The sequence below is a fragment of the Calonectris borealis genome, chromosome 19, assembly GCF_964195595.1.
Source record: "Calonectris borealis chromosome 19, bCalBor7.hap1.2, whole genome shotgun sequence".
Taxonomy (NCBI): domain Eukaryota; kingdom Metazoa; phylum Chordata; class Aves; order Procellariiformes; family Procellariidae; genus Calonectris; species Calonectris borealis.
In genome coordinates, this window is record NC_134330.1 from 929,416 (window position 1) to 956,564 (window position 27,149).

General features: G+C 60.0%; 2 protein-coding genes across 3 annotated transcripts in view; both read left to right on the plus strand.

Annotated features, from left to right (window-relative positions):
* The first annotated feature begins 1,986 nt into the window (after positions 1–1,986).
* Positions 1,987–19,359, plus strand: CCDC92B (coiled-coil domain containing 92B). Its single transcript, XM_075169112.1, is given in 6 exon segments — positions 1,987–2,175; positions 2,178–2,240; positions 2,243–2,326; positions 8,088–8,241; positions 13,175–13,222; positions 17,776–19,359. Coding segments are annotated over 6 exon segments (1,206 nt in total). The 3' UTR covers positions 18,444–19,359.
* Positions 19,360–25,479: 6,120 nt separating this feature from the next.
* CLUH (CLUH binding protein of NUMT mRNA) overlaps positions 25,480–27,149 on the plus strand; it is a 41,664-nt gene continuing 39,994 nt past the window's right edge. The window contains exon 1 of one of the 2 annotated variants that reach the window (XM_075168209.1): positions 25,480–25,675. In XM_075168209.1, the coding sequence (XP_075024310.1) occupies positions 25,558–25,675 (118 nt within the window). In that variant the 5' untranslated portion in view covers positions 25,480–25,557. Of the gene's footprint in view, positions 25,676–26,558; positions 26,687–27,149 lie in introns of those variants that run through there. The other variant, XM_075168210.1, reaches the window with a different exon arrangement.

A 27,149-nucleotide genomic window follows, 5' to 3' on the forward strand; every position in this document is an offset into this window, starting at 1 on the left:
GACTTCTAGGTCATGTCCCAGACAAAAAAGCTGAGAGCAGCTCTCTCAGAGCAAAAGGCTGCCAGTGAAAGTAGTTCACTGTGGAACAGCGAGCGCAAGCAAGAGCGGTGATGGGAAATATTAATAGCATGTGTGCATTGTGGCTGAAACCAAGCTGCCAGGCAATCGCTGCAGAGGCAGCCAGCTTTACCCCGTGCCATGCTGGGTGCAGAGGATGCACTGCGCTCCGCTGCCTTCCCTTGCAGCATGGCTGTATCCCAGAGCAGTGACCTCATTTGTAGAGGCAGCTCTCTGTCCCTGAATGCCTGACCTTGATGGTTTGCAGGCTTGTCTTTTATTCAGTGGAAAATCAATGAAAATTGTACAAACCTCGTGAAACACAATGCACTCAGAAATCACTCCTACCTCTCCCCCCCACCTCCCCATCTGTAAGTCACTGCTGCTCAAGTTAGCACGTGAGTTAGGGGGAGGTACAGTGAGACACTAAACAGCCCCAACACACAAACATAGCAAACTGCACCGAGGGGGACAAATGACACCTTTGACCTGATGGTTACAAATGGGTGAGAGGTGCACCTAATGAGACAACACTTCTCTGAATAAGGAAGTCTGCACTCTCCTCCTTCACACAGAAATCCTTCACCTCTTAACAACTTGTCATTGCAGGAAGAACTCTTTTTTTAAGAGAAAACAAGTTGAGAGGAGGCCCACAGGAGTCAGCGTGACCAAATGAGCGTTGGGAAGCAGTGAAGCTCTCAGTTGCGCTGGCTGGAGCCTTAAGCAGAGGTGTTGGAATCATTCATTGCAAATCAGAAGCTTGTGTGTGCATGTGCAGACCTTCAGATCTCCCGGGTCACCTTTTATCCTGATTTAATGATTTCTCTTTTAGTGTGAATTAAACTTACTCTCCATAGAAGAGTCCTAATCCCAAGCCCAGCATTTCTCCGCCATCAGCCCGCACCAAGCCAGGCTGTACCACACCACTTTGCATCAGGCAAGGATCCACTCTTCAGCTGTCACAGCGCAGGGATGTTATAAACCCACCGAATTACACCCAGACTATGCTCTTCTGTGCCTGCCCTCCTGCAGGCACAAGGCAGGACTATTTCCCATACCTTTGATCACTCTGTGTAGCACAGGCACTCGGTCAGAGGTTTGAAACATCCAAGGGGAAGAAAGGACGTGTGGGATGACAAAATGACACTACAAACCATACCCTGTGGGCTGCCTTACAACACACTCACATGCTGTTTGTGCACTGAAGGCTGATATACGCAGAATAGTGGCAGTTTCAACTGTTGTGAGGATGGCAGCACAATCCAGCCGAGCATCAGGCCAGGAACACTGCACTCTCTGTAGCAGATTTTGGTTTAAGGGAATGGGAATCAGCAGACTGTCAGCTGACAGGGAGGACGCTACCATTTCTCAGCTCCTTCACTGCCATGCGACATGGAACAGGCCACTGCATCTGAGCTTCCCCTGCTGTAAAAGAGGCGCAATGAATTTAGTCATCTTTGAAAGTGGAGCCCCAGCTGCTCTGGATAACAGAAACAAAAGGGCACAAAGAATTAGTAACCACATGAGTAAACAACCTTTTCTCATCACCTCTCTGACCACAGCTTCTGGGAAGCTCTTTTTCGACTCACTCTTCCCACCGGTCTCCTCGCTGAAGCGGGTACCATCCCACGTTTGGCTTCCGTTCCCCCCTCGAGCCGCGTTAACGCTAAAACCCCCATAGGCACACGATCGCTGCTGGTTCCCCAGCAGACCCCGAGCTCCCGGCTTCACGGCCTGCTGCCCGACGGCTGCCCGCGCCCCGGGGCCGAGCCGGCGGCGGCGGCTGCGGGCGGGCGGCTTCAGCACCGCGGACAGCGGCGGGGAGCGGGAGCCGAGCCCCGGCCGCACCGAGGCTCCCCCCGGGGAGCGGAGCCCCGGCCCCGGTGCGGCCCCCCCCGCGCAGCGGAGCCCCGGCTCGGCTGCCGGGGGATGTCCCCGGCGCTGGGGCCGGTCCCGCGGGGCCCCGCCGCGCCCCGGTGCCGCCGGAGCCGCCGCGCCCCGCAGGCGCCTGTCCCGGCGCGGCAGCCGGCGCGGCCCCGCTCCCGCCCGCGCCTGGCCCCGGCGGAGCGCCCCAGTTCCGGTCACGTTGCCGCCTGTTTACGGCGCGGCTGGCGGCGGCGGCGGGGCCGGGCCGGGCCGGGCGAGGCGGGGCCGCCGCAGGCAGCGCCGGCAGCGCGGGAGCCCGGCGCGGCGCCGGCCCCGGCCCCGGCCCCGGCGCCGCCCCATGACGCCCAGCGGGCGCCCCGCGGGGCCCCGCCGCTCCCCCCAGGTAAGGGACCGGCGCGGCGGGGCTCGGCGGGGCCCGGCGGGGCTTGGCGGGGCAGGGCGCGGGCTCGGGGCACCCCCGGGCAGGGAGAGCGGCCCCGGCGGCGGGGGCGGCAGCGCGGAGCTGCCCGCGGGGTGCGGGCGCTGGCGCGGGGCCCGCGGGGACGCGCAGCGGGGCTGGGGAGCGAGCGGACACCGGCCCGGGGAGGGGTCCCCCGCGCTGCGGGGGGGCTGTCCCCCCAGAAGTTGCCTGCAGCCCTTCCCGTGCCTGCTCTAGCAGTTGCTTCACCCCGAAGGTAACCACCAACGGCTCGTTTCTCCTGCTGCTGCAGAAGGCGATTGCAAGCGCAGCAGGGCTCTGCCTGTCGGCCCTGGCAGCTGCAGAGTTAAGTCTCTGTAGAAGGACTCAGCTGGGGACCAGAAAGCATTGCTCTGAAATTCCCAAAGTGCAGGGTGGCACCACGGGGATCGCCCACTTGAGATGGTGGTTGACTCAAAGCGTTGATGGTGGGCCAAATTCTGCTCCTGACAGAGAGCTGAATCCGTAGTTAATTCCCCCGGAGCCAGCAGGAGAGAACACGGCCTTGCTTTCAGCATCTGCGATCAGATGACAAGCTTCAGTTTTGGCTGTTAGTCAGGCAGTTGTGTTTAGAGAATTGCGAGAAAACACAGTCATTTATAATCAGCGTTTGTATTGATTTTATCTTTAAATAGATACTGATAGATGATGAATAGCAAATAGGACTCTGAGTGTCATTCAGCCTCTGCTGAGATCAAGGAGATCCCACTGACTTTCCCAAGGCCAGGATTTCACCTCTAGGTTCTATTCCTGGCATTGCCACTACCTCTGTGACCTTCTGCAAGTTTCTTAGCTTCCTTCTGCCTTATTTTCCTTACATTTGAAGAACATACTTGTTTCCTGGCATTGTTGCAAAGTTTGTGTTTGTGTTCTCTGAGATCATAAATACTAAGCAGTATAGATTTCTAATATGTATCAGTGTTTATTCCTGCATATGTTTTAATGCGATGGAGAGGGGGTTGCTGGCAACCACAGCAGGATAAATTATCGACCTGTTCCTGCAAACCTTGTTTGTGCCCTCTGACTCCCAGTTAATTTGCCATTTCTGAGGAAAAATGATTATGTGAATAAGGGCTGGATCTCGGTGTGACAGTGTTTGTGCTGGGGTATGTCTACATGCAATACTGTATCTGCCTTTGAAGTGCATCATCAGGAACAAAGGTTTTTTCTTAGGTCAAAGTTTTGGGATTCTGATTGGCATTAAACCACAGACCTCAGCATAGTTTTGCCCTGGAAGCAAATTCTCAAACAAGCTGTCTGTGCAAAGGGAGACTTGCCACTAAATCAGTTATTGTAGTGACTGCAAGAGGTTGCCTCAGTCATTTTGTTTTGTGAGAAATAAGAATTCTGATCAATTGGGTTAAAATTGCAAATCTCACTGAGGTCTTCTGATAGCACTTTGAAACACCCAGCTGAGATCAGGACTCCCAATGTGCTTGTCCCAAGCACTGTCGTCACATGGTGAAAAGATAAGGAGTGGGAAAAAAATGTGTTTTAGAGATGGAGGCAGGCCCACAGGAAGGCTCAGCAGTCGAGACTGTGCCCACAGTCACCCAGCGTGGGCAGTTGCAGGGGACTGAGCCCAGCGCCGCTGCACCCCACATCGGTGCCGCGGGCGGGTGCCAGCCCATGGCCCGGGCTTGGAGAGCCTCTGCCGAGGGACCGGGCAGGGGCAGAGCGGGCAGAGGGTGGCCGAGCATAGCAGGGAAGATTTCTCTGCAGGGAGCAGCTCTCCAAGGCCCATTCTGGAGCGTGCTCACCTATTCCTGGTGAATATCTCCCCATGTTCATGTTTGTTGGTTGAACTCTTGCGAACTCTCATGAACTGCTTGTGTTCAGCAGCCCAGAAACCTCCTCTAACTTACCCGGCACTTAACTAGCTCAGCTTTCACAGTTTCTCTGAGTAAATTTGCAGTTGAGGGTTAAGATATTAAAATTGCATTTTAAAGCTAAAGATCTGGTCCCAAGTGCCCTGCTGAGGGCTGTCCCACCGCTCCGAGGAGAGACCTGGGAGTCCTGCGCTCAAAACCTTGCATGGTCAGCAAGGGAAACTTGTTCCTGGAAAGCACTCTCTGATGGAGCAAAGCCCCTTGGATGTCCGGTCTCCAAAACCGGAGACAGTGTTCAGCCACAGCTCTGCAGGGAAAAGAGGCCAGCTCAGACTGTAGGTGTCACCTTTGAATCGGGGCAAAAATCACTGCTCAGCTGGTTGCTGCCTCCTTTCCAGCTCTGTGTGTGTGTGTATACAATTATCAGAAGCACAAGGACACAGAGCATCCTTCAAACTAAAGGGGACTATCACTTAACCTTGGCTTTTATTCCGAATGACATTGCTTTCTAGAGTTGTAGCCTCGTACATAACTCCTCAAAGCCGCAGAGTATGTGGTCACTGCGAAGGCTCCCACCACCAGTTGCTTTGCCAAGTTAGTTCCAAGTCTGGAAAAGAAAAGTGACAGCTACAGCAGCAGGGCAGGGATCAGAGCAGGGTCACTTCCAACCCCATCCCTACTTGCTGCAGTACAACCATCCTTTTGGGAGCGGCGCTCGCGAGGCGGGGCCAGGGGAGCTGCTGCTTCTTAGCATCCCTGGGAGTGACAGCCCTAGTCACTGTGCTTTGGGTCTCGTGCCTTTGACACAGGCTGAAGGTTCCCACCTTGCTTCACCGCATAGAAACATGGTCGTCAGCACTTGCTGGGTGCTTTGAAGCCCTCGACATGGGGAGCCTTGGCGTTATCAGCTGGGAGATGCGATGGTCCAGTAAAGCGTTAAGTCAGCCAGCAGCAGCTAATCCCTATTAACTCCCAACACCTCCCAAGTGATTGTGCTGTGTGAAATGACCAAAGGCACGCATCAAACTGAAGGCTCAAAGTGCTGCTGCAATCTCCACTTGACTTCAGAAGCAAGGAGGGAAGATATCAGTTGTTGAGAGTTCGTTTCTTTATTTTTAAAGGAAACATTTTCATTGGTAAAAAAGGGTAATTTCCCACTTAAAGGGAGGAGGGAAAGTTCAATGGAAAATTTGCAGCCATTTCTACTAAAGACATTTCAACTAGACAGAACAAAGTGCTTGAAAATAGCACCACGTATCCCCTGGGCTTCGTCCAACCTACTTTCTGACGTTTCCCAAGATGAGGTGCCACAACTCCCGTCAAGAAGCTGCTCCAGAGCCCAGCACATCGCGCTTTCACAGCCCGCCCCGCAGCCAGCGCTGGCAGGAGGGTATATGCTGTAGTATGATTTGTATTCCTAGCCTACAGCAGATGCCAGATGATAACTTCCATAGCTGTTGCACTGGCACAAGTAAATTATCCCCCCCACCTTTAACGAATCCCCATCATTGCCAGCTCTCACGGTACAAAGAACGAATGCCAGCTCTCTTGTCTATTAATTACAGTGCCATCAAGAAAGGCTAGCTGACTTCCAAGACTTAAAAACCATCACTTTGCCACTTGGAAGAATAGGAATGATTAGGAAGTAAAGTCTAGAGCTAGATTTTTTTTTCCCCTGATCTGTTTTAAAATGCCAAACATTGATGGACTGCAAATCCCCTGGGGTTCCTGAAAATGCCCGTGATTTCCTTGCACAGAGCATCCGCACCTCACGTTCAGCCAGGCAGGACTAAACAGGCTGATCCAGGGCTATTTTCACTTACATGACATTGTTCCACAGGGAAGCTTTAAGCTGGTATAAATCATACCTCCCACAATAAGCACCTTAAATGAGAAGCAGGATCTTTGTATCTGTTGCTTTTATGTATCAGCCTTTTTCATGCTTTCCTGTAGCCTTCATGGGGTGAATGTTTGGAGCATTTCATTCCCTGAATAGCAGAGCCATTCTAAAACTCCAAACTTCGTTATTTTGCCTCCAGAAATGGCTCCCTGGGACATGAAAAAACCCTGGTGACAAAGCCAGTTCCCATTACCCAATATTCTTATTTTAGGCTTGATGCGGAGCCCCCGCAGGCAGACGCACCCGCTGCCAGAGCGTGCCCCGAGCCAGCCCTCCGAGGGGGAGGCCAGCCCCAGCCCCCTCGCACAGCTTGGTCTGACCCTCTCGAGCAGGGGACAACCACAGGAGAACATAATTTCTGTGATTTCTACTTACTTACATGCCAGTTGGGTGTTGCAGCTGCCTCTAACTGCCCTGCCTGTGCACCACCAGCATCACACCCAGCCCGCTCCCAGCACACCCCACACCGGCTGCAGGAGAGGAATGGCAGCACCGGAGCTCCCCAAACCCTTGGCACTGGCTTGTCTCCAGAGCATTGCAACCGAGAAGTCCCCCGTGGAAGCCAGGCCGATGGCTGGCTGCTGGGCTTGCAGGGGGTGCAGCAAAGCAGAGCCCCCCCCCCCCGCCCTGCAGGGTGACGCGGGTGCCGGGAATCACGGCCGGTGAGGGTGGGCTGGGGCCGGCGATGCCGCAGCAGTGGGGCACGGCAGGAAACACCCCAAACCTGTTAGTTCTGGAGCCTCACTGCATCCCCCCTTTCCTGAAATAGTAGGAACATGGAGACATGACTTTAAGGATTTCACAAATCTGGAGAGGCTTTGGCAAGAACAAAGCTTTCAACTCGGGGCACCGCCAAGATCGCTTACTGTGGAATCGAGCTTAAATGCAGTTTGATTCGATTTTGGTGGCGGGAGTTATCTTAAAATGTACTACATTGCCGAGCTGGGCGTGCCGTAAACATGAGCCAAAGCACTCGCAGTTCTGAAGTTTCTATAGAAAGAAAACTGAAGTCAGACGCGGATGAAGGAGGGAACGGAAGCAGCTTCCCAGGGACAGGACGGTGCACGCCGTCCCTCAGGCTTGCTGGCAAAACGTCATCCCCACCATCACCTCAGTTTGCTGTAGCTTCCCCTCCTCCTGGGCTGGGTGCGGGGAGTAAGGACGGATTCCACATCCATGTGAAATGGTATTTCCCAGGATTAAGGGTTCTTTCAGGGGTTTATTTTTATCTCCCTGGTGCAGTGACCCAGGTAGGCAGCTCACACAGCTGCTTTGCTGAAGCCATTAATTAACGTTGGGGGTGATGGACCCCCAACGCGCGCTGAGCAGCCCGGCGCAGGACTGGCAGCAGCTCTTGTCGGCGAATTACCAGGGAAGACGTTTCTTCTTCTGGAAGACAACATGACTCTCCTTGCCACATAACACTGATCGGGTTAGATCATATTGTATTTTTCATGTGTTAGATCTCTTGCTGCAGTTACTGCTTCGTAATATGTGACTTGTCTAGTGAGAGCCAAAATCGTCTCTGGTGCAACTCCCACTTGGGGACTGCGGGGAGCAATCCTGTCCCAGATGTAATCCTGCTCAGTGATAAAACATTTCCTAGGGCCAAATTTAAAATAGAAACGAACCGTTCCGATGCCAGCGTCCATGCAGCGGCATTTTCTGCTCATGCAGTCCCTGAGCCTCCCAGCCCGAGCACAGGCAGGACGGGAGCCGGCCCCGAGAGGCGCTGGGGCGGTGGGATGGCTTGGAGGCCATTCCCGGAGGATCTTCTGAGCAGAGCTGCTTCACCCACAGCCACGTCTCCGTGGAAAGGGCAGATGAGAGCAGTCACCCGCCTCCCCACCCACCCTGCCCCCGGGGTCTCTGCCCCTCGCAAGGGCTCCAGGGACCAGGCTCACCAGCCCGGTGTGCTGCTGCATGTCTGATCACGAGCCATCTCCGCTCCCCGCAGGCCTGGACTGTGAATCTGGTTGCGATGGAGACCGTGTCCCTGGAGCACCAGATCCAGAGCGTGCAGCGGCACATCACTTTCCTGAAGAAGGAGCAGATGGAGCTGCTCCATGACCTGCACCTGGAGATCCTCCGCTTGCAGAAGCACTGCTCAGGTGAGCGTTGGGGTGGCCGTGGCGTGTGGGACCTGCGTGCCCACGGAGCACGTTGGGCAGGAAAGTTCCTGCTGGCACCCCGGGTCCCAGGGCGGTCCCGCACGGGAGCTCGCACTGGCGTTCAGCAGGACGCAGAGGAGGCGAGCGCCAAGCCGCAGGGGATCCTGCTCGGTGTGGGATCAGGGGATCTCCATTCCCTTCAGCCTCCCGCTTGCACCCCTGGCCCAGATGCCACTAGCCCCTCCCTGGACCATGCTACGTGGCCACCAAATCTGGTGTGGATCAAACTCTCTGAAATTGCTCCTCTGCAAATGGGTACCAGCAGCTTCCTCCAGCTGCAACACTGAAGAGCCAGAGCGATTTTTTTTCTGGGCATCAGCTGGCCGGGTGGGTGATAAGACAGGAGGCTGTGTTGATAATCCATCATTAAAACCCTCTCCTTTTGTTTTCACGCCGTGCTCAGGGCACACTTCTGAACGAGGATTAGCCCCGGTAGCTCAGCACCCTCCCGGCTGCGTGTTCCTGCACCTTGCAGTAGTTTGGCTGCAGTAGTCGCTACCCCACGGGATTCAGTGGTGTAAGGAAAGGGAAAACCCAGCATTAGCCAGCAAGAGGGTCCTGCCTTTTCCTCCCGTGATCTGTGCCCACGAAGGTATTTTGATCATTAAAATGTAAAAGTAGTTTGTCATTTCTCCCAGATGCCAGTGGGCTAAGGGAAAGAGGAGAGTTGAACGCCGTCAGCAATGGGGGCGTATGAGGCCACTTTCAGAATGGGAGGAAATGTGATTTTCTTGTTTATATTTTGCTACTCTTTATTCCCTTGCACACAGAGATGTGAAATCCGTTCCCTTCCCGCTGGCCCAGCCCAGAGCAGTCCGGCACTAGGCTGGTGTTGGTACCCCCTTGCCGTGCTTTACCGCTGCGGTGCTGAATGAGCCCTAACGCCAGCAGCACCAGCGCATCCGTTCCCCCGCCCCAGGTTGCTCCCTGCTCTGGAGGGAGGGTCCCTGCCAGGCATCCTCAGCAGCCCCTCACGCAAAGGCTGCAGCCTCCCGGCCTTTCCCGAGATTGGGGGCTGTCACCAGGAGCCTGGCCCCTCGGGAAGGGGGCAAGCGGCTCCCCAGGGTCACGGCAGACCCTGCAGCAGACCCTGCCCGTCTCCAGTCCCCAGGAAGCGCAGCCACAAGCCCGGTGTGGGGCTCGGGGACCTGCCCCAGCTGCGGGGCACACAGCCACCAGCCCTCCGCCCGTGGCCCTGCTGCGGCAGTGTCGCCCTCCGCTTCAGCCAGCCTCGCAAGAGCGACGGCTCCCCAGCCTCCTGCCTGCCACCGAAACTCATTCCAACTTGTGCCATCGCTCTCATCAATAATTCAGCCGTAGCTAATTACTCCTTGTCTTCCAGCCTCTCATCCTCCCTGATTCCTGGGAAACAAAGACATTTCTGCATTGATAGAATTTTCTATTTTGCACCATCCTTTCTGAGCTTTTGCTGTTCTCATTGTTTAATGGCTTCATCTACAGCTTCTCCAGATAGGCGAGACAGCAGAGTTCTTGTGACTAAATCAGGCTGGGGGGTTCTGAGTCCCCAGGGGCAGAAATGAGCCCATTGCACAGTTGGTTATTAGTGATCTCCTTCCCAGTGTGGCCGAACGACAGCACTGTCTGACTGGACAAGTCACATCCTTGTCTGTGAGGTGTGTGATTCTGCAACACGTTTCCATTAGGAGCGATGGGGGCAAAGCCCCTGGTTAGTTTTAAGATGACTTTGCTGATGGTTTGGATGCCGTTATGTGATGGGGCTGTTTGCACGAGGAAAGTGGAGTTGGTAAGTCAGCACTTCCCCCACTGTGGCCCTGCGGAGCTGCGCCGGCTGCCGTGGAGCAGTAGTTTCAGCCCTTAACTTTTGCAACGGTCTCCCGAGGCATCACTGTTGGAAATGCCCACCCTCCTGCAGAGCTCTGTTCCTCAGCTGCCACCTACTCAGCCCTGAGAAGCTCCATCTGCCTGCAGCGGCAGCAGCAGTGGCAGTTTCCAGATGCCAGAGCCCTTGCCGGCGGAGGGACCGTCTGTTCCGAGGGGGAGCCGAGCCGTCTGTGTGCGAGGGAATCCCAGGGGGAGGCACGCAGCAAGCCAGCGCCTTTGGATCCAGGCTGGATCCAGCAGCAGAACAGCTGTGTTCAGAAGGGACCTTATTCAAGTAAATAAACCCCCAGGTTTGCTGCCTCTGGACCCCAAGCAGTTCCTGCTGGCTGCACCCGGCGTCCCAGGAGCCTCCGACCCAAGGGCTGCTGCTAGGCCAGCAGCAAGAGCTGAAAGCGGGACGGAACCTTCATCCGCTCAGCCCCCGCAAGCCCCCGACACCCAGCAGCCTTGTGCCCTTCGCTGCAGCCGGGCAGGAGGAGGGGGCAGCTGCTCTGGGCAAATACCGCAGCCCTCGCTGCGGGGCCAGGGCAGAGCTGGCCCCAGCAAACCCCCGCAGCCCAGCGTTCCTGGTCGGAGGCTTTACAGGAAGGTAATGCAGCCCAGAGCCACGTGCTGTGATTCATTTGTTGGAACGAGCCGTGCGTTACAGAGGAGAGTTGGCTTCCCTCCCACTCCCGTTTTATTTGCAAGGTATAAACACAGCAGCACAGCAGAAATAGCAATAGATTCCTCTGACTCTTCTGCTTCTCCTTTTACTGGAAGGTGAGCTCAAGCCTTGTGGCAATAATTAGCCTGCTCAGTGGTGTTAGCAGAGCGAGGGAGGGAAGGCTGGTGCCGGGAGCAGAGCGGGGTTTGGGGGGATCCCTGCAGGCGGTGCGGCAGATAGCAGAGCTGGCCGGACGGGCTGTGCCGACGGTCCCTCGACACCCTCACACATCGGGGCACCAGGACAGTCCTCCCAGGCAGCAAAGGGGGAAGCCCGATGTGTTGAGAGAAGCCATGTCTTAAATAAACCCATTTCCAGCTTGCCTGCAAGCGTCTAGCCCCCCCGAGGGGCACACAGCCGCCTCCAAGAGGGTCACGGGCCCGCGGGCAGCTGGGGCTGGGAATACAGACCAGCGTGTCCTAGCCCACGGCAGGGACTACAAACCCCTCCTCGGCCGCCTCCTGCACCAGGCAAGTTGAAGTGCATCACCCGGCAGTGCCCATCCCCTGCCCTGCGCAGGGGACACCCGGAGGCACCGGGGCCGAGCGGGAGAGCCGCTGGGAGTCGGCTGCAGCCGGGGCCGGCAGCGCAGGAGGCGGGATATGGAAGTGCAGAGCAGCCAGATCCATCCCGCAGAGGCCAGGACCACCTGAGAGCCCTGCGGGGTGCTCTGCCCTAGATTTGCCCCTTGGGGGTCATGGGGACAGTACTGGGGCAGGTTCCCACCAGCCCCTGTGGCTCCAGCACAGAAGCTGGGACCCCGGGTTGTGCATCATCCCCGAGCCCTGCACTCGCTCAGCGGGGCAATGTCTTCTTTGGAAATGGGCGACTGCTTTAGTTTTCATTTGAAATATATCTGTGACTCCAAACCTATTATTTTAGCTTCAGAAAAATAACTCAGTTGCCATTGATTTCCAGTGGGGCAGTTGGGAGCGCTGAAAGCTTTCCAGAAACTCCGTTACGTTCTTGGTTACTTCTGCCTTCTCACTACAGATTTGTTTTCCAAGACAGACTGGCAGAGCAGCCTGAGCCAAGCGTTTCATTTCAGAAGGATGGCAGTGATGAGGATTAGAGTCAACATGAAAGCAGATTAAAAGAAAAATGTAGGGCAAAGATTAACCATTTGAGCTCATTTTCAGGGGGAAAAAAGCCCCAAAACAACCAAATGCTGCTGCTGCCCCTCTCCTCTCAGAGCTACTGGTGGTTTGGTGGGCTGAGATAATTCATTCAAAAGAGATTGTCTGTGAAGGTGTGCAGGTTAAAGTGAACTCCAGAGAGTCCCTGAGCTCCCTCCCTCGCTGCCCTTTGTGAGCTGGTTTTGTAGCCCGGGGCTAGGCAGAGAGCAGGCAGAGTGCAGGCAGCGAGCAGGCAGCGTGTCAGGGCTGAGCAGGCGGGCAGGGGCTGCCGCAGGATGCTGCCCTCGCTGCTGCTGCTGCTGCTCCTGGATGCGGCGTGGGGCAGCTCTGCCTGCAGCTGCCTGCAGCCGGACCCCAGACGCGCAGCACCGCCGCCCTGTCCTGGGCCCGTGGCAGTGGAAGATGGGACGGTCACAGGGACACTTTGTGGTGCCCGAGGTCTGCAGCCCATGTCCCGCAGCGGAACGTCGGTATCCAGCAGCCCTGAGGAGCCTCCCTCAGGAGGCTGGGGCCACATCCCGCAAACAGCAGCTCCTCTCCAGCGCTGCCACTGCCTTGCCCCCCTCCACCCGGGGACATATCCGCAGCAGCAGGGCTGCGCTCGGTGGCAGGCTGAGAGGGGATTTTGAAGGCACACATTGCCCCCGGGGCAGGGCAGCATCCTTCTGCGGGCACATCGCGCAGGGACGAGGCCGTCCCGCTTGCATTATGTGCAGGGGCAGAGATCAGCCTGGAAGCAATAAATTATGAAATACTTCGGGTGGCAGCTATTTTCAGTCCATCGCTCTGCTCTTTGTCCTGATTTAAGGCACCAAAAATGGTTCAGCAACTCTCTTAGAAAAAGAAAAGGCATTGCTGGAGAAACAGAGCCTCCCACTCTGCCGTGGGGCAGGACCTGCAGACACTGCCTTGGCCCCGTCGCAGGGGCAAGCGCTGTGGCAGATGTCAGACCTCAAGGCTGCTTAATAACATAAAAAATTGCCAGAATTGTCTATTTTTGGCTCAGCCCATGGCTGGTACTCCCAGATGGCCACGCTCACACCGTGGGCCGGGCAGAGGCAGCGCTGCAGCCGTGCCGCGGCAGCCCCGGGGGGAGCAGGGGGAGACCCAGGGAGCGCGCGGGACGGGTGGGATGCTCCTTCTCACTCCTGTTTGATTCCTCTTCCAGAGCTCACCCATGACCTGGAAATAAAAGAGCTGGAAGCCCACCAGCAAGGTAAGAGCACCGGTTGTGTAGGAGATAAGAGGGAGCCTGTGTGGGTGCGGGGGCCACCCGAAGAGCCTGGGGCCGCCCAGGGAGGGGACACAGCCCTTGTCTGCAGGGGACAGTCGGGCTGAGGGCAGGGCTGCGGCTGGGAAGTCAGCATGCACATTCACACCTTGTTGGCAGCCCCGTTAAACGCCTGGGCAGCCACCTAGGAAGGTTTTGCATGTGAAAGCCAGCATCCCTAGGCTGGCTTTGCTAAAGCCCTGACACAGACTCGCCGGGAGCAGCTCACAGACCCCCAGGGCAGGACTCAAAGCCTGCAAACCCTTCAGCCCCAGGGAAAAGCCAACAAGGACATTATCAGCCCCCCCTCCAGCTCTGCTCACTGATTGCAAACCAGATGCTGATTCAGAAAATCTCCCGGCGCTCTTGGTTCATTAAACAGTCAGTTTTGCCCACAAAATAATCTTTCACATTCCAAAATACGGGGGAGAAAAGTCTTGGTGCATGAAAAATGTCTGCAAGCTCCAGGCACCGCCCCAGGCCTGGGACCAGCAGCAGAGCGCTGCTCAAAAGGCATTTCACAATGTGTCCTGTGTCCTGCAGCCCCTCCTGGGCAGCCCTGGAGCTGGGACAGGCAGCCCTGCCCGGCTGGGGAGCCCTGGCAAAGCGCTTCTCCAGCCCAAAGGCAGCCTCACCCACCCGGGACAGGCAGACGGGACTGGGGGTAACTGGAAACCCGCGGGCAATTCCCCCATCCCGAGGCTGCACCGCAGGCAGGACATCTCCTGCCAGACCGGCATGGCACAGGGCTCTGGCATCTCGCAGTGCTGGCAGGCAGCAGGCTGGCCCCTGCGACCTGATGGCCGAGGGCAGGTTTTCAAAAGAAGGGCTGTGCCGAGGGACACAGAAACGGGGAGCTGGCGCTGAGCTCGCCCTGATTTCAGCTCCTCTCCTCTAGCAAGAAGTGCCCAGATGGGCAGGGGGCCTGGCCGCGGGCTGGGCTGTGCCCGGCTGCACACGGGCACACCGGCGGAGCAGAGACACCCCAGCCTGCGTCCTGCTGCCAGCACGCAACTGGGCACTGTTCCCCCCCTTTCTGAGCATCCCTCTGCCGTAGCCCCTCGACTGGAGGCAGATGCAGCTGCTCCCTGCGTCTCGCACACACACACGCATCCACAGCCCTGACCCGCGGAGCAGAGTCCGGCCAGCCTGGCGCCCGAGCGGGATGCATTGGGCAGCTCTCGGGGCGGTGACTCTGGCCGGTGGGCCCCGCGGGCAGGACCTGGGCACTCTCCCGAAGGATGTGCCCACCTCCTCTGCCCCTCCCGGGTCGCTGCCGAACCCTTTCCGGCAGGGCTGCGGTGCCCCGGGACTCCCACCGCCCGCCTGGCTGGGGCCATGGCCCCGTTCCATCCACAGCCCGGCAGGGAGGGGTGCGTGTCGGTGTCCCCGGGGTGTCCCTTTGAGCTCCGTCCTGCCTGGCCTTGCCTCTGTCCCGAGGTGCCACAGGCTGAGACTGCCCTCACCTCACCAGCAAAGGCCACCGCACGGCTCCAGGTGACGCATCCCTGTCCCCAACAGCACCCGCGTCAGGCAGGGGCAGGCAGCGGTGCCCGGGCACTCGTGGCCAGCAGAGGATGCTCTGTGAGCATCCCGACTCCTCTTCCTTCTCCATCCCAGGGATGAAGCTGAAACTGGTCCTTGGTGCTGCCCGGGCACAGTCCCTGGTGCTGAGCCTCAGCCTGCACTTCGTCCTCAGAGCCGGGGCTGGCGGTGCCGGGGCGGGCACAGGGCCGCTGTCACGGGGGCCATCAGGGTTCTTGTCCCTTGGCAGCACCGTCGCTCAGTGCCGTGGCCGGCTCCAGGGGGACGTGGTGCTCCCAGCCCCAGGGCTGTCCCCAGGAGGAGAGCGTGCCGCGGGTGGTGCACACCCAGCCCATTGCAGCCCCCAGCAGACCCCCAGGTCCCACCTCGCCCCCCTCCTCCTGCTGAGCCTGAGGTCCCTTGCCCATGCAGGTGGCCTCATGTCCAGCCCGCCGGTGCCATTGGTGCGTCACAGACCATAATTTGCAGCGTGTCCCACCCACAGGTCTCTGCCCATCCTTCAGCCTTTTAACAGCTTACGAAGAGTAGGATCACATTTGCCACGTTTATGGGGCAACCACCTAATTTAAGATGCCATCAAATGATTGCTCTTCAAATGCCACTCATGTAATAATTACTGCGTGCAACTGCCTCCCTTAAGATCTCATTATAAAGCATTTTTCCTCTGCAGAAGACACCTAGGAGCTGAGGCTGTAAAGCGGTTGCAAATCGTATCATGAAAAGCAGAGATTACTGCAGACAATGGGAGCAGGCCTGGGCAGGCAGGGGTGAGCACAGGCGGGTGCCAGCCTCGGCAGGGAGCGTTCGCTCCCCTCCCTGCACCCCACCAAGGGCTGGGCGCAGGAGCTTGCAGCCAGGGCTGCCAGGGGCAGGAGTCCGGCCGCGGGCAGGGAGGGTGCACCAGGGCAGTCCGGCTCCCCATGCCCCTGTGCTGGCCTCATGGCACGGCTGCACAGCCCGGCCCTCCCGCTGCCCGCTGAGCTCAGCCCCTTCACCGCAAGGGTGCGAATCCCCCGTGCCGGCTGCCCCCATCCCCCAAACACCTCCCAGGGCTGAGCGCAGGGAATGCAGCCGGTCACAAGCTGCAGTGGCCACAGGCAGAAATCTGTGCCTGGGCCAGGTCCCCACGCTCCCGTGAGAGCCCCGTGCGAGCAGCATGCCTTTCGTTTTGGAGATGATAACGCTTTTTGGCCGAGGACAAAAGCGCTCTGAGCCACTGTCCCCTGCTCCCTCCTGCCCGAGCGTGCGGAGGGGAGGCGAGATCCAGCTGCCAGCAACGCTCCAGCCTCCCTCTTCCTGTTTCGGAGCATCCTTCCCAATGCATCACCTTCAAGACAGTTCCGCTGTCCCAAGTGCAAGGCCACCACCTGCAGAGGACTGCAGGCCCCCAGGAGCCCCCGAGCACACGGGGCTCCCAGCCGTGCCGGCCTGCAGAAGTGCTTCTCGGGGTAGGGGGTGCTCAGGCCAGCCCTGCCCCTCTGGGGCGCGGGGGCACCTTCCCTGGTGCATAGAAGTGGGTCCCTGTGGACCCGCACATGGCCATGGGGCAGGACCTGGGTGCCCTTGTACAGGGACACCTTCAGTGCATTTCCACAGCGGACCAGAGGAGAGGAGAGAGTCACCATGAGAGTCGCTGTGGCTGCCATGCTTCCCCTTCATCCCTCACCTCCTCCAGCTTTTCGAGGTCATTAGGCAGAAGGGATTGGGGAAATGCAAAGTTTTGTTACGCAAATTGCTCTACAGGTGTTTACTCGATGCAGTCTCTTGACGCCACCGTGGCAGGTGGGATGGAGGAAGGATGGATGGCGAGTGGGATGGATGGATGGATGGTGGGATGGATGTCAGGCCGGTGTTACCCTCCTGCAGGCAGGTGGAAGGGAGCCCATGCAGCTAGCCGGAGCGGTGCAGGGTGTGCAGGAGCAGCGTGCAGGGCCCCATGTGAAGTCACCCTCTTTTGGGTGCCTGTGGTGTGAGTCAGAAGGGCCAGGGCAGGGAGGGCGTCTGTCACCCGCCAAGGTATGGGAAGGGCAGGGAGGGCGATGGGAGCCGTGGGGAACCTGCCGCTCGATGCAGCGCCTCTGTTTTAACAAGTCCCGTCCGCGCCCCATCGCGGGCAGGCAGCTGCTGCCAGGAGCAGAATGAGGAACGGGTCAGGCATTAGTAACCAGAGGTGATGGTGTGGTGAGCACACAGCAGCCGGGGAGGGCTGGCTGCCCGGCCATCCTGCTCCCGGGATGGGATCCCCCTGAGCCCCCTCCTCCCGCCTGGGGTGGGGGTTCCTTCCCTGCCGAGCACAGCCCGGCTCCTCCATAATCCTGGATTAGCATCTCCGTTGTCGCTAATGAGGCTGTGGAGTCTTGGGGCTTGAGGTCGATGACCCCTCCTAAGCTGGGCTGATGGTTTCACTGCTGCCGTTTCCTTTTCTCTCCCAGCCCGTACGCTCCCCCGTGCCCTCTGCACACACTCAAAGTCACTTTTAGGGTGAAAAACTAGTTAGCCAGGGAAATTTTAAAACTGCAGCATGAGGCTGCAGCGAGGCAGAGGCAGCAGGTTCCATGGCAACAGCATCCTCCGCTGAAACTGCCTTTGCTTTCACCCCCCGCGTTTGGGTGTTACACATCGCACTGTGCCCGCAGCATGGCAGCTCAGGCTGACGGGGGTTCCTCTGCCTGCCTGCGGAGCCTGGGGAAAGGCTGCCTGCGCTGGCAGGGAGCCCGCGCTCGGGCAGCTCACAGGGAGTTTTGGAGCCCCAGCTCCCAAAAGCACCTGAGCAGCCTCGATGGCACTGCTGGGACATGCCAGCACCATGGAGCGGCCTGCAGCCGCATCCATGTGCCCTCGCAGTCACGTCGGGAGCACGCGGGGACCTGCCGGGAGCTGTGGGCTGAGGCCGTCGTGCCGGGCTGAGTCCCCACTGCCTCCCCTGACCCCCTGCTGTGCCTTGCCCCCCGCAGACGTCCTGGACCGGGAGCTGGAGGAGAAGTGCCGGGCGATGGAGGCCCAGCTGCAGGAGAAGGAGAAGGACAACCTGGAGCTGCGCAAGGAGCTGCGGCACAAGGAGACGCTGGTGGCCGCGCTGCGGTCCAGCCTCCGCAACAAGGAGCGCCGGTTCCTGGAGGAGCTGAAGCGTCGGAGCCACCGCGTCACCATCCTCGACACCGAGCTGCAGAAGCAGACGGAGGCGGCCGCCTACCTCTCCCTGCAGCTGCACGCCACCGCCCAGCGGCTGCCGGGACCCCGGGCGGGCGGGCGGCTGCCCCCCGAGCAGCCCCCCACTGGCCCCACGGCCGAGGGCAGGCCCCGGCGCCGTGGCCACAGGGTGCACCCCCGGCGCCCTCCCGGGGACGGCGCCCGCCCCAGGGACCCCACGCAGGAGGAGCACGACGCCATGCCCGACCCAGCCCTCTTCCTCTACACAGCACGGCTGCATGCCCCGCAGCGCCCGCCGCCGGAGCCCCCCACGCAGGCCCGCGGCATGGCTAGCGCTACTGCGGCCCCCCGGGCGCAGAGGCCCCTCCGCCAGCCCGCGCAGGAGCCGGTGGCCAGGGCCAGGTCGGCCAAGGGCGAGCCTGGCAAGAGGCAGGGGTCCAGTCCCCGCGGTGCCCCCCGGGCCCGGGAGTAGGCGGCAAGGGGGTGGCACAGCGCGACCGGCCGGGAAGGCCTGAGCCCGGCGGCAGCGGGGTGGGCGCCGGCCGAGGTTGCTTTCCCCCGTCCCCTCGGAGGGGAAGGAGCAGCGGAAAGCGGATGCCCTGCTCGCACCTCCTGCCCGCAGGCAGCCGGGAAGGATCCCCCTTGCCCGAAGGGTCTGAGCCGGGGTGCCGCCGGCAGCGCTGCGGGGCAGGCAGGCAACCCAGCACGGGGTCTGCGGAGGGGAAACAGCTGAGCGCCCGTCCAGAGCTTCCAAGGAAAGAAAGAAAGAAAGAAAGAGAAAAAGAAAGAAAATTAGCATTTCTGCGATGAAAAGATCTTCCTGCTGCTGCTGCCCCTCGGAGCGGACGCTGGGTGTGTTTTCCCCGGCCGGGGGTGCCGGGAGGTGGGTGCGCAGCAGCAAGCGAAGGGCTGTGCGGCGCGCAGCTTGGCACAGCAGGATGAGCTCAGCCGTGCCTCCAGCCCAGGGCAACACCGGCACCGGGGCTGGGCTGGAGGGCCCCAGACGTCACCAGGAAGGTCCTCCGCAATGCAGGCAGCTGAATGACCGTCGGTCCCATGGGTGCAGCAGGGATCCCCCCTCCACGGGGACGGTGCAGCTGTGCCAGCCATGTCCAAGGCCCTCTCTCCCCTGCGCAGCGGTTTGGCTGTCTCTATCACGGATTTCCCCCACGTTACATTTACATGTAGGACTTGGACAAGGCGGCTGGCCGTGGGCTGCGAGCGCCAGCCCTGCCGGATGCCCCGCGCGGCCCCTCGCCTGCCGCAGCCTTGCTCCGCGTGCCGCTGGAGCAGGGCTGCGACTCGTGCCCCCCGCGCCAGGCAGGTCTCGTCTCGGCACCAGCATTTCGGTTCTCGGTCGCATCCACAGCCAGGTCTGGGTTTCCCGCAGACGGCTGAGCAGCCGCATCAGGAGCGTGCTGCTGACTGAGCGATGGTGCACCACAACACACAGAAACCCTGCTGGGGCCAAACCAGCCCCAGGCTCAGCCTCCACGAGGAGCAGAGGCTGGAAAAGCCACTTCACCCGTGTCCCTTGCAGTGTCCCCCAGGGCCGAGCTGCTGCGGGGCCCTCCAGTCCTCCCCGCCACCTCCCAGTCCCTCCCAGCACAATGGCCGTACAGCACGCAGCCTTCGCCCTGCCGGGGCAGCCTTGCCGGTCTCCAAACCAAACCAGCGGCTTTATACATCCATTCCCTGGGTGTTCTGAATCAGCAGAAACAAGGAGAGGAGAGAACAGCTCCAGCGGCCAGGCAGGGTGAAGGTCTCACTGCTCGGGCACCAGTGGGACCTGCGCTGCTCCGGGCAATACCGCGGGGCAGGTTTTGCCCCGGTGGTTTGGCTGCGCAGGGGTGCTGGGGAGGCGATGCCCAGCCAGGAGCCCCGGCCCCTGCCCACAGCCAGTGCCTTGCCTGGTCGCCTCCCGTGGGACCCCCGCTGCCTTCGCGGCTGGCGCAGGCAGGAGGACCCCATTTCCTTCCAATTCAGTTTGAAACCTCTTCAGAAATGTCGTCCTCGTAGACCAGTTGGGCTTAGCCTGCCAGAGCTCACCCGCAGCGTGCCCATGCAGTCAGAGGTGTCTATTTTTGTAGTTCAATATTTATATACTATATTAAAATGCTTTTACGAGATTCTCGGCAACAGTTCCTAGGCCAGCTCTTTAGTAAAAACAAACCCCTAAGCGTATGAGCTGCACTAGCAGGACAGAAATTAGCAGCTTTTGTACTTTTTCTTTGGCTGTGATGCAAATAGTCACGCTTCGGAGGGCAAGACCCCTTCTACTCCCCCCAGGGCACCCTCGAGGGCTGGGACCCCCCACTCCCCAGCTGCTACCATGGTCTCTAATGCACCCCTGAGTTTGGGAAGAAGTGCAGCAAAGCCGTGCCTGGGCAGGTCCTCCCTAGCAGGGGCCCAGGGAGCGGCCATGCTGGCTGAAGCCCTGCAGAGGTGTGCAGCTCCCGGGGGCGAAGGCAAAAAGCCCTAAGGGGAAATTTTGCAGTCCCTGACGTGTCTGGAGCCACTGCCTCAGGAGCCAGAGCCCAGCAGAGTCCCCACTGGCTCCTGCCTGCCCTCCCCAACTGTCACCCCCCACAGAAGGCTGCGAAGAGCCCGGGCACAGCACTCACGTGCCGTGGCTGCAAAGCATCGCGTGCCCAAACTGCCTTCCCAGGGCAGGCGGGGGTGCAGGGGCAGCATGGGGTGCATTAGTAACGCCCAGCTGGGCTATGAGCACCTGGGTACAATTGCCCAAGGGAGAAAAGCCCTGAGTCTGGCTCTCGGTAAGGCTGTGGGATGCTTCCCACCTGTTTTCTACTGCAAAGTGATTTAAGGCAGGCTCTGCCCATGCCCTAGCTCTGGGGAGAGCTGGGGTGCTTGGGGCCCTGCTGTTGCCCACCCCTGCGGAGGCAGAGCAGGGCAGCGAGGGGCAGTTTGTGTTGCATTGCACAAGCAGCACCGGGGGTGCAGTGTTGTGGCCACCCAGTTCCTGGTGGTGTCACCCAGGTGAGGTGCCATTTGGCCTTTGGAAATCGCTGTTTCTCTCAGGTTCAGAGAGGTTCTGCTGAGGATTCGTCTCTATTCTCTTTTAACGTGAAAGAGGTAATACATGTCTCTGCGCTATTTGGCTTTCCTTTAGCTGTGGTGTGCACAGCTGCTTCTCTCTCTCTTTCCTAGACAATCCTGATAAACAGTGTGTTGCATTTTTATTATAAAATCCTTGATAAGATCATGGTGTTCATGATGGACCTGAGCATTGAAAAGGGGAGGGAGAGGTATGATCCTTCTTCTGTGTAAATACCTTCCTGGCAATCATCGTTTTTAGTGCCTAGTATGTAAATGAAGCCACCCTGTCTGAGCTGCAGGATCCTTTCCTCTTCACCACTAATTAGCAGCTTGCTCAAGGAGTCGATCTCATTTCCAGTCCCCCGATTGCTTCTCCCTCCTCCTGGTGCTTGCGGGCAGCTGGGCAGGCCCTGAGCCCCGCAGCCCTTGGACGTGCAGGCAGAGCTGCCTGCAGCGAGGGGCGGTTGTTTCCCAAAGGGGTGGAGAGGGAGCACCCCAGTTCCCCCCTTCATGCCGATGTAATGTGCTTGGAAATGAGTTGTCGGGGTGAGCCCTGCACTTTTCCCTGGGCACCCTTGCCTCGGAGCGGGAAGGATCAGCTACTGCGTGCTGTACCTGCTTCAGTCACTGCTGCTTTTCTTGGGGGGGAGGGAAGCGCTAGAGATACTATATATACACTTATATATAGATATATACATACATGCACTTGTTTTGAAGGGAAAATGCTGTATGATTGCAATAGAAATTATGTTGAGATAAATTATTTTAATCTTTGTATTTATATAAAATGATCAAAGAGATCAAAATGATCAAAAAAAGAATAGAAAGACAGTGTTCCTATTTTTTAATGAGTAGGCTGCTGTTAGCCACAGCGAGCCCCGGGGAACAGCAGGAGCCCGGGCAGTGCCTGCCCTCCTCTCCCTGGGCGGGGGGCTCTCACAGACCCCCTGGGCTTGGACTGTAAGTTAGCCCTTAGCCCGTAAGGTGTAACAGGGACCTGTAGGTGCATTTGGTCAGTGCTGCCGCACTTCTTGGGAGTCCAAAAGGTGCACACAGCTTTGACCTGCGCCATATACCTGACACGCATAGACCGAGGAGTGTAACCACTGACACCTACGTGCTTTGTATGGAACAAGCGATGTTTAATGTTGACCTGTAAAGCTTAATGATTAGACTGGAAATGGATGCATAGCAATAACGCTCGGTTGTTAAACAATGTCTTATGTGTATAAACCACAACGTGCTGAGAGCTTTCTGCGTACAGACTAACAGCCGGGCACCTCTCCTCTGCACCCCCCCCCCTTTTGCACCCCCCCTTCCTTTCTGCAGCAGCTCATGGATTTGACGTGTTGGGTTTGCTAATCTCCCTTTTCCTTATTATTTTTCGTAATGCTGAGAAAGCGATGTCTCAAATAGTGCGACCTTGCAGCAGGTGCAGGCAGAGCGGCAGGTGCGGAGGACATGCGCCCGCTCCACTTGCTGCGACTGCGCCCGTGCCGGAGCTGGCGGCACCGAGAGGCAGAGCCAGTCCTGCTGACTCGGTGCATGCTCCCCTGGACTTATTTTAGCTCCAGGCAGACCGATCGGGAGGTTCTCCCTCTTGACCCTGTTAAAAAGCCATATTTTCTGAATGTGTTTGCAGGGGCTAATCTAAGCGCTCCTGGCTGCGTCCTTCCCGTCCCCGCTGTGAGGGTGCCATTGCGAGGGCTTGAATAGCGCAGCACTCCTGAAAATCCCCTTGGGAGGCTGCATGACCTTCCCCGCTGCTGTATGGCACTGCACAGAGACCTGTCTGCGGCAGGGCTTAATCCTGCTGCCTTGGGGAAGCTTTGCCCAAGGCAGGGCCCAAGGCTTTCTGTAAACCGCCTTACTGCAAGCGAAGTTGGGTGCAGGGCACAGGTGATGGGTGTCACAGGGGCAGCTGCAGCGGGGGGGCTGAGGGGTGGTCTCTCCTGGATGCCCAAGAAGCTGGCAGCAACGCAGCAAGAAATGTCCTGCCTGAAGCGGCTGGAGAGCTGGAGGCAGCAGTGGTCAGGGATTGCATCTCTGTGCACAGGTTCCCCAAAATAAGCTCTCAGGAGGCAGAGGAGCACAGCACCGCAGCTTTCCCCTCCGGGAAGGTACATCAGCAGCACGCCGATAGACTTTCATTTTTGGGACCTGGGTGAACATTTTGGGGTCCTCGTGTACAGCCTTGTGCACTGGCTCCTGCTGCCCGGTGAAGCCACAGCATCCTGCCCTTCTCCAGGAACACCAGCCCTCGCTTCCCAGCGGCCCTGATGAGCCAGTCTCGCTGTAGTGACACCGCAGCCGCCTCGGTGCACGTCTGTTCTTGTCACCCTCTTGCACTGTTGGCGCCTGGCTGCCAAGTCCTATGGGGAATGCGAAGGAGGGGAGAGAAAACTCCCTTATGACCGTAGGTTGCCTCACGCTGTGGATAAGATCAGCAATGCCAGTGTGCCAGGGCTGGATGAGCAAGAGAAACCTGGGATCAACGAGCACAGCAGCTGCAGAGGATCCCGTCAGACGACGCGGCCTGTAAAAGCATGAAGATAAAAGTGCTGCGTCTCGTCGCTGGTTAAAGCTGCCCTTTGCTCCCCAAGGCTGGGTTTCTGCCTCTGTCTCCTCTCTGCCAGCGCTGGCTGGGGGCTGGCCCTGCAGTGACACTGCCGTCCCAGCCCCCCACTGCAGCCATGCGAAGGGCTGGCGGCTGTGGGCAGTAGGACATGGAGCGTGACACTTGGAACTGTCACCATACCCGATCCCTTCATTTCACCCTCCCTCCCCTCACGCCTTTGGGCAGGAACAGGGTCGTGAAGCTGCTGGTGTGAGTGAGAGGTGCACCCAACACAGACCCAGGTGGCACCTTGTCCTCCACGGGGTGCAGTGATGCCTCCTGTCTCTTTCTGATAGATCTTGCGGCTTCCAAAAAAGATCCCCTTCCCTGTCATTGCAATTATAGCGGGAATGAGACTGTCAGGCCGTGGGAATCCCTCAAATCTTTGTGTGTCTGAAAAACCAGACCCTTTCTCCCCCAGGGGATGTGGGTAAGCTGCTGAGCCGCAGCCACTTGGCCCTGCAGGGATGAGCACCATCTGTACTTGCTTGAGTGTTTCAAGGTCACACAGAAGGTCACTGTCATCCCAGTCCTTGCCAAGCTGATAACAGGCCCCCTTAGGTGGGGATATCACCTCTGCCTGGCCAGAGCTGTGCTCGGGACCCCGGGGAAGGCTCTGGCAGAGGGCGTGGGAGGGAAGCACAGCCCCTCTGGTCCCAGAGCAGCTGTGGTTTTGTTGGAGCAAAAATATTCCCCTTGACTGAGTTTGCGAAGCTCAGCTGAGAACAATAAAAGCCTGTGCCTCGTGCTGGGGAGAGCCATTGTGGTGGGACAGATGCCAAAGGTTTGACACTGCTCTGCTTTATTTGAATGTTCGTTTTACTACATGACACCATTATTCGCCAGGATGCTGTTAATGTCGACTTTGCTTTTTAACCAAGTGCTTTTCAAAACATGTTAATACCCAGAGACTAGAGTATGGAGCTGTACTTTAGGAGTCGTTGTAATATGCCTTTTTCTTAATAAAGAGATTGAACTCTGCAGAGGGTGGCCCTGTCCTGCCCCAGGACCAGCCACAGGCCGTGAACATCTGTGCCTCCGTCCCAGGACTGACTCCTGCCTCAGCGCCCGGAGCCTCTCTGCAGCTGGGACACGCGGGGCCGGCGGGAGCCCACGACCCCAGCGGGGCCGGGCGGTGGGTACCTGCCCCGTCCCGCTGTCGCGGAGCCGCGTCCCTGCTGCGGCGGGGGGTGCGGGCAGCCCCAGCGCACCCCCCAGTGCCCCCTGCCAGTCCGGCTGGGCTCGCCCCGCCGCTCCCGTCCCCAGGACCCCGGCTTAGGGAAGATGGCCGGTTTTACGGGCTTCTGCCCGCGCTTACCGGTTCCCCGCTGCCCTGGGAAGACCCCAAGGAGCCGGAGGCAGCCCCCGGAGCTCGGCGGGAGCAGACGTGGCCCTGCGGGACAGGGCGCACAGGCCCCGCGCCACCGGCTCGGGCCTCCCGGGGGCCTCCCGGGACAGCCCGGGCGCTATCAACCCCCCGGGCGCGGCCCGCCCGGCCGGCGACCTTGCGGCCCGCGGGAAGGTCGCACGCAGCCGGGCGGGAGCGAGAGGCTGCGGCAGCCGGTGACCTTCACCGGGCCCGCGGGGGCTGCGGGGCCTCCCTGGGCCGTGCCCCCGCCTGGCGCCGGGCCGAGCCGGCAGCCCGCCCCCGGCTGGTGCGGGGCCTGCCCGCGGCCCCACGGCGGCGCCCACGACGCAGCCCCGTCCAGGTGCGGCGGCCGCCCGGAGGGGTGGTTCGCGCAGGGCGAGCCGGCCGCGCGGCGCTGCCCCTTTAAGGCGTTGCCGCCGGGCGCGGAGGTTGGTCCCGGGCGGCGTGCCGTAGCGGCGCGCGGGGTCGCGGCACCACGTGGGGCCGGAGCGGCGCTGTCCTTCGCGGCGGGCGGGCGGGCGCGGGGCTCGGCGCGGCCCCATGGTCATTAAAGCGGACGAGATGCCGCCGGCCGCCGTGCCGGCCGCCGCGCAGGGCGGCGAGCAGCAGGAGCCGGCCCCCCGCGGCAGGAGGCCGGTGGAGACCCAGCAGCGTCCCGGTAAGGGGGCGCCGGGGACGGGGCCTGCGGCAGGAGCGCGGGCCGGGCCTGGCAGGGCCGGGGTGCCCGCCCCGGCGGTGCAGGCCCGGCGCCGGGGCCCGCCGGGGAGGTCGCGGGGGCCGCGGCAGGGAGCCGGGGCGCCTCTGTCAGCTTCGGCTGCTCGTCCTGCCAGGGGAGACCCCGCCGCGGCAGCCCGGGCCCGAGCCGCCCGCCCCGCCGCGGGGTCGGGCCTCCCGGCGCAGGGGCCCCCGTTCCTTGCGGGGAAGCCGTGCCGGGGCCCGGCGCCCGCTCCGCGGCTCGGGGAAGCTACGCGCAGCCCGCGCCGGGGCCGCCGCGTCCCCGGGGAGGCGCTGGCTGCCGGGGCCGGAGGCCGCGGCGCTCGCAGCGGGGCCGGGACGCGTGATTCCTACTGCCGGTCCACGTCCCGGCGAGGCCGAGCTGGGGGACGGGGCCCGGGGAAGCGGCGGGGAGCCGGCCGCGGCGTGCGGCGCCCCCGGCCCGGCCCGGCCCGGCGGACCAGGGAGCCCTGGGCCCCGGTGAAGGTCACCTTCACCGGGCCGCACCACCGCGCGGCCGCGGGGGGGGGAGCGGCCGCTCCGGGGCCCCGCGCGCTCCCCCGGCCGTCCCCGCCGCTGCCCGGGCCCGGCCCCGCAGGCGGCGGCGCGGCCCCCTCGGCGGTGCGGGCCGGAGCGGGTGATCCGCGGGGCCGGGCCCGCCCGGTGGGAGCGCCGGTGCCCGTGCCCTGGCCGCGAGGAAGCAGCCGCCGTTCCCGTCCGCCGCGCAGGCTGCGGTGCCGTTGCCGGTAGCGGCAGGCGCGGGGCGGGCTGCAGCGGCCGCCCCTGGTGCGGAGGGCGGTTTAGAGAAACGGTCGCCGGGCCACCAGGTTCATTCCGGGCACCCGTACGCGGGGTGCTGGCGCTGCCCGCACTATGGACATTGGCCTCGCTGTTGTGGTAGGGAGGAGAGGGCTGGATCGTCCTGGAAGTTTGGGATACAGGAGCCGTTGACACGGTAGGAAATACTCAAAAGCAAGAACTTGGGTTTCCCTGGGAAGGGCAGATGGCTTGTTCGAGACCTCAGCTGAAAATTACACCTTTTAACTAGTTATTTGCTGGCTGCTCTTGCTTTAAGCCTGAGTGGCTCAGACCAGGGACAAGGTGCAGCCCCACGTCCTGACCGTCCCCAGCGCCGGCTTCGGGCACAGACCCTGTGGGGCTACCCCCTGCTCTGAGTTTTGCTGAGTTTGGTGCATTGTATCTTCAGGAAGTTACGGTCCTGAGTGCTCATCTCAGGCTCAGCCTTTTTCTCTGATCTTTAACGTACAAGAAAAAAGCATAGAAGCAGCGTAGTTTGTGGCTGGCCTGGCCTTTGTATCTGCTGAGCGAGTGACCCGCCACTTCCTCCCTCCCCTGATTTTATGGTGGCGAGATGATTTTTTGAAGTTTGTCACCTAAAGCAAAGTTCATTGGTGTTT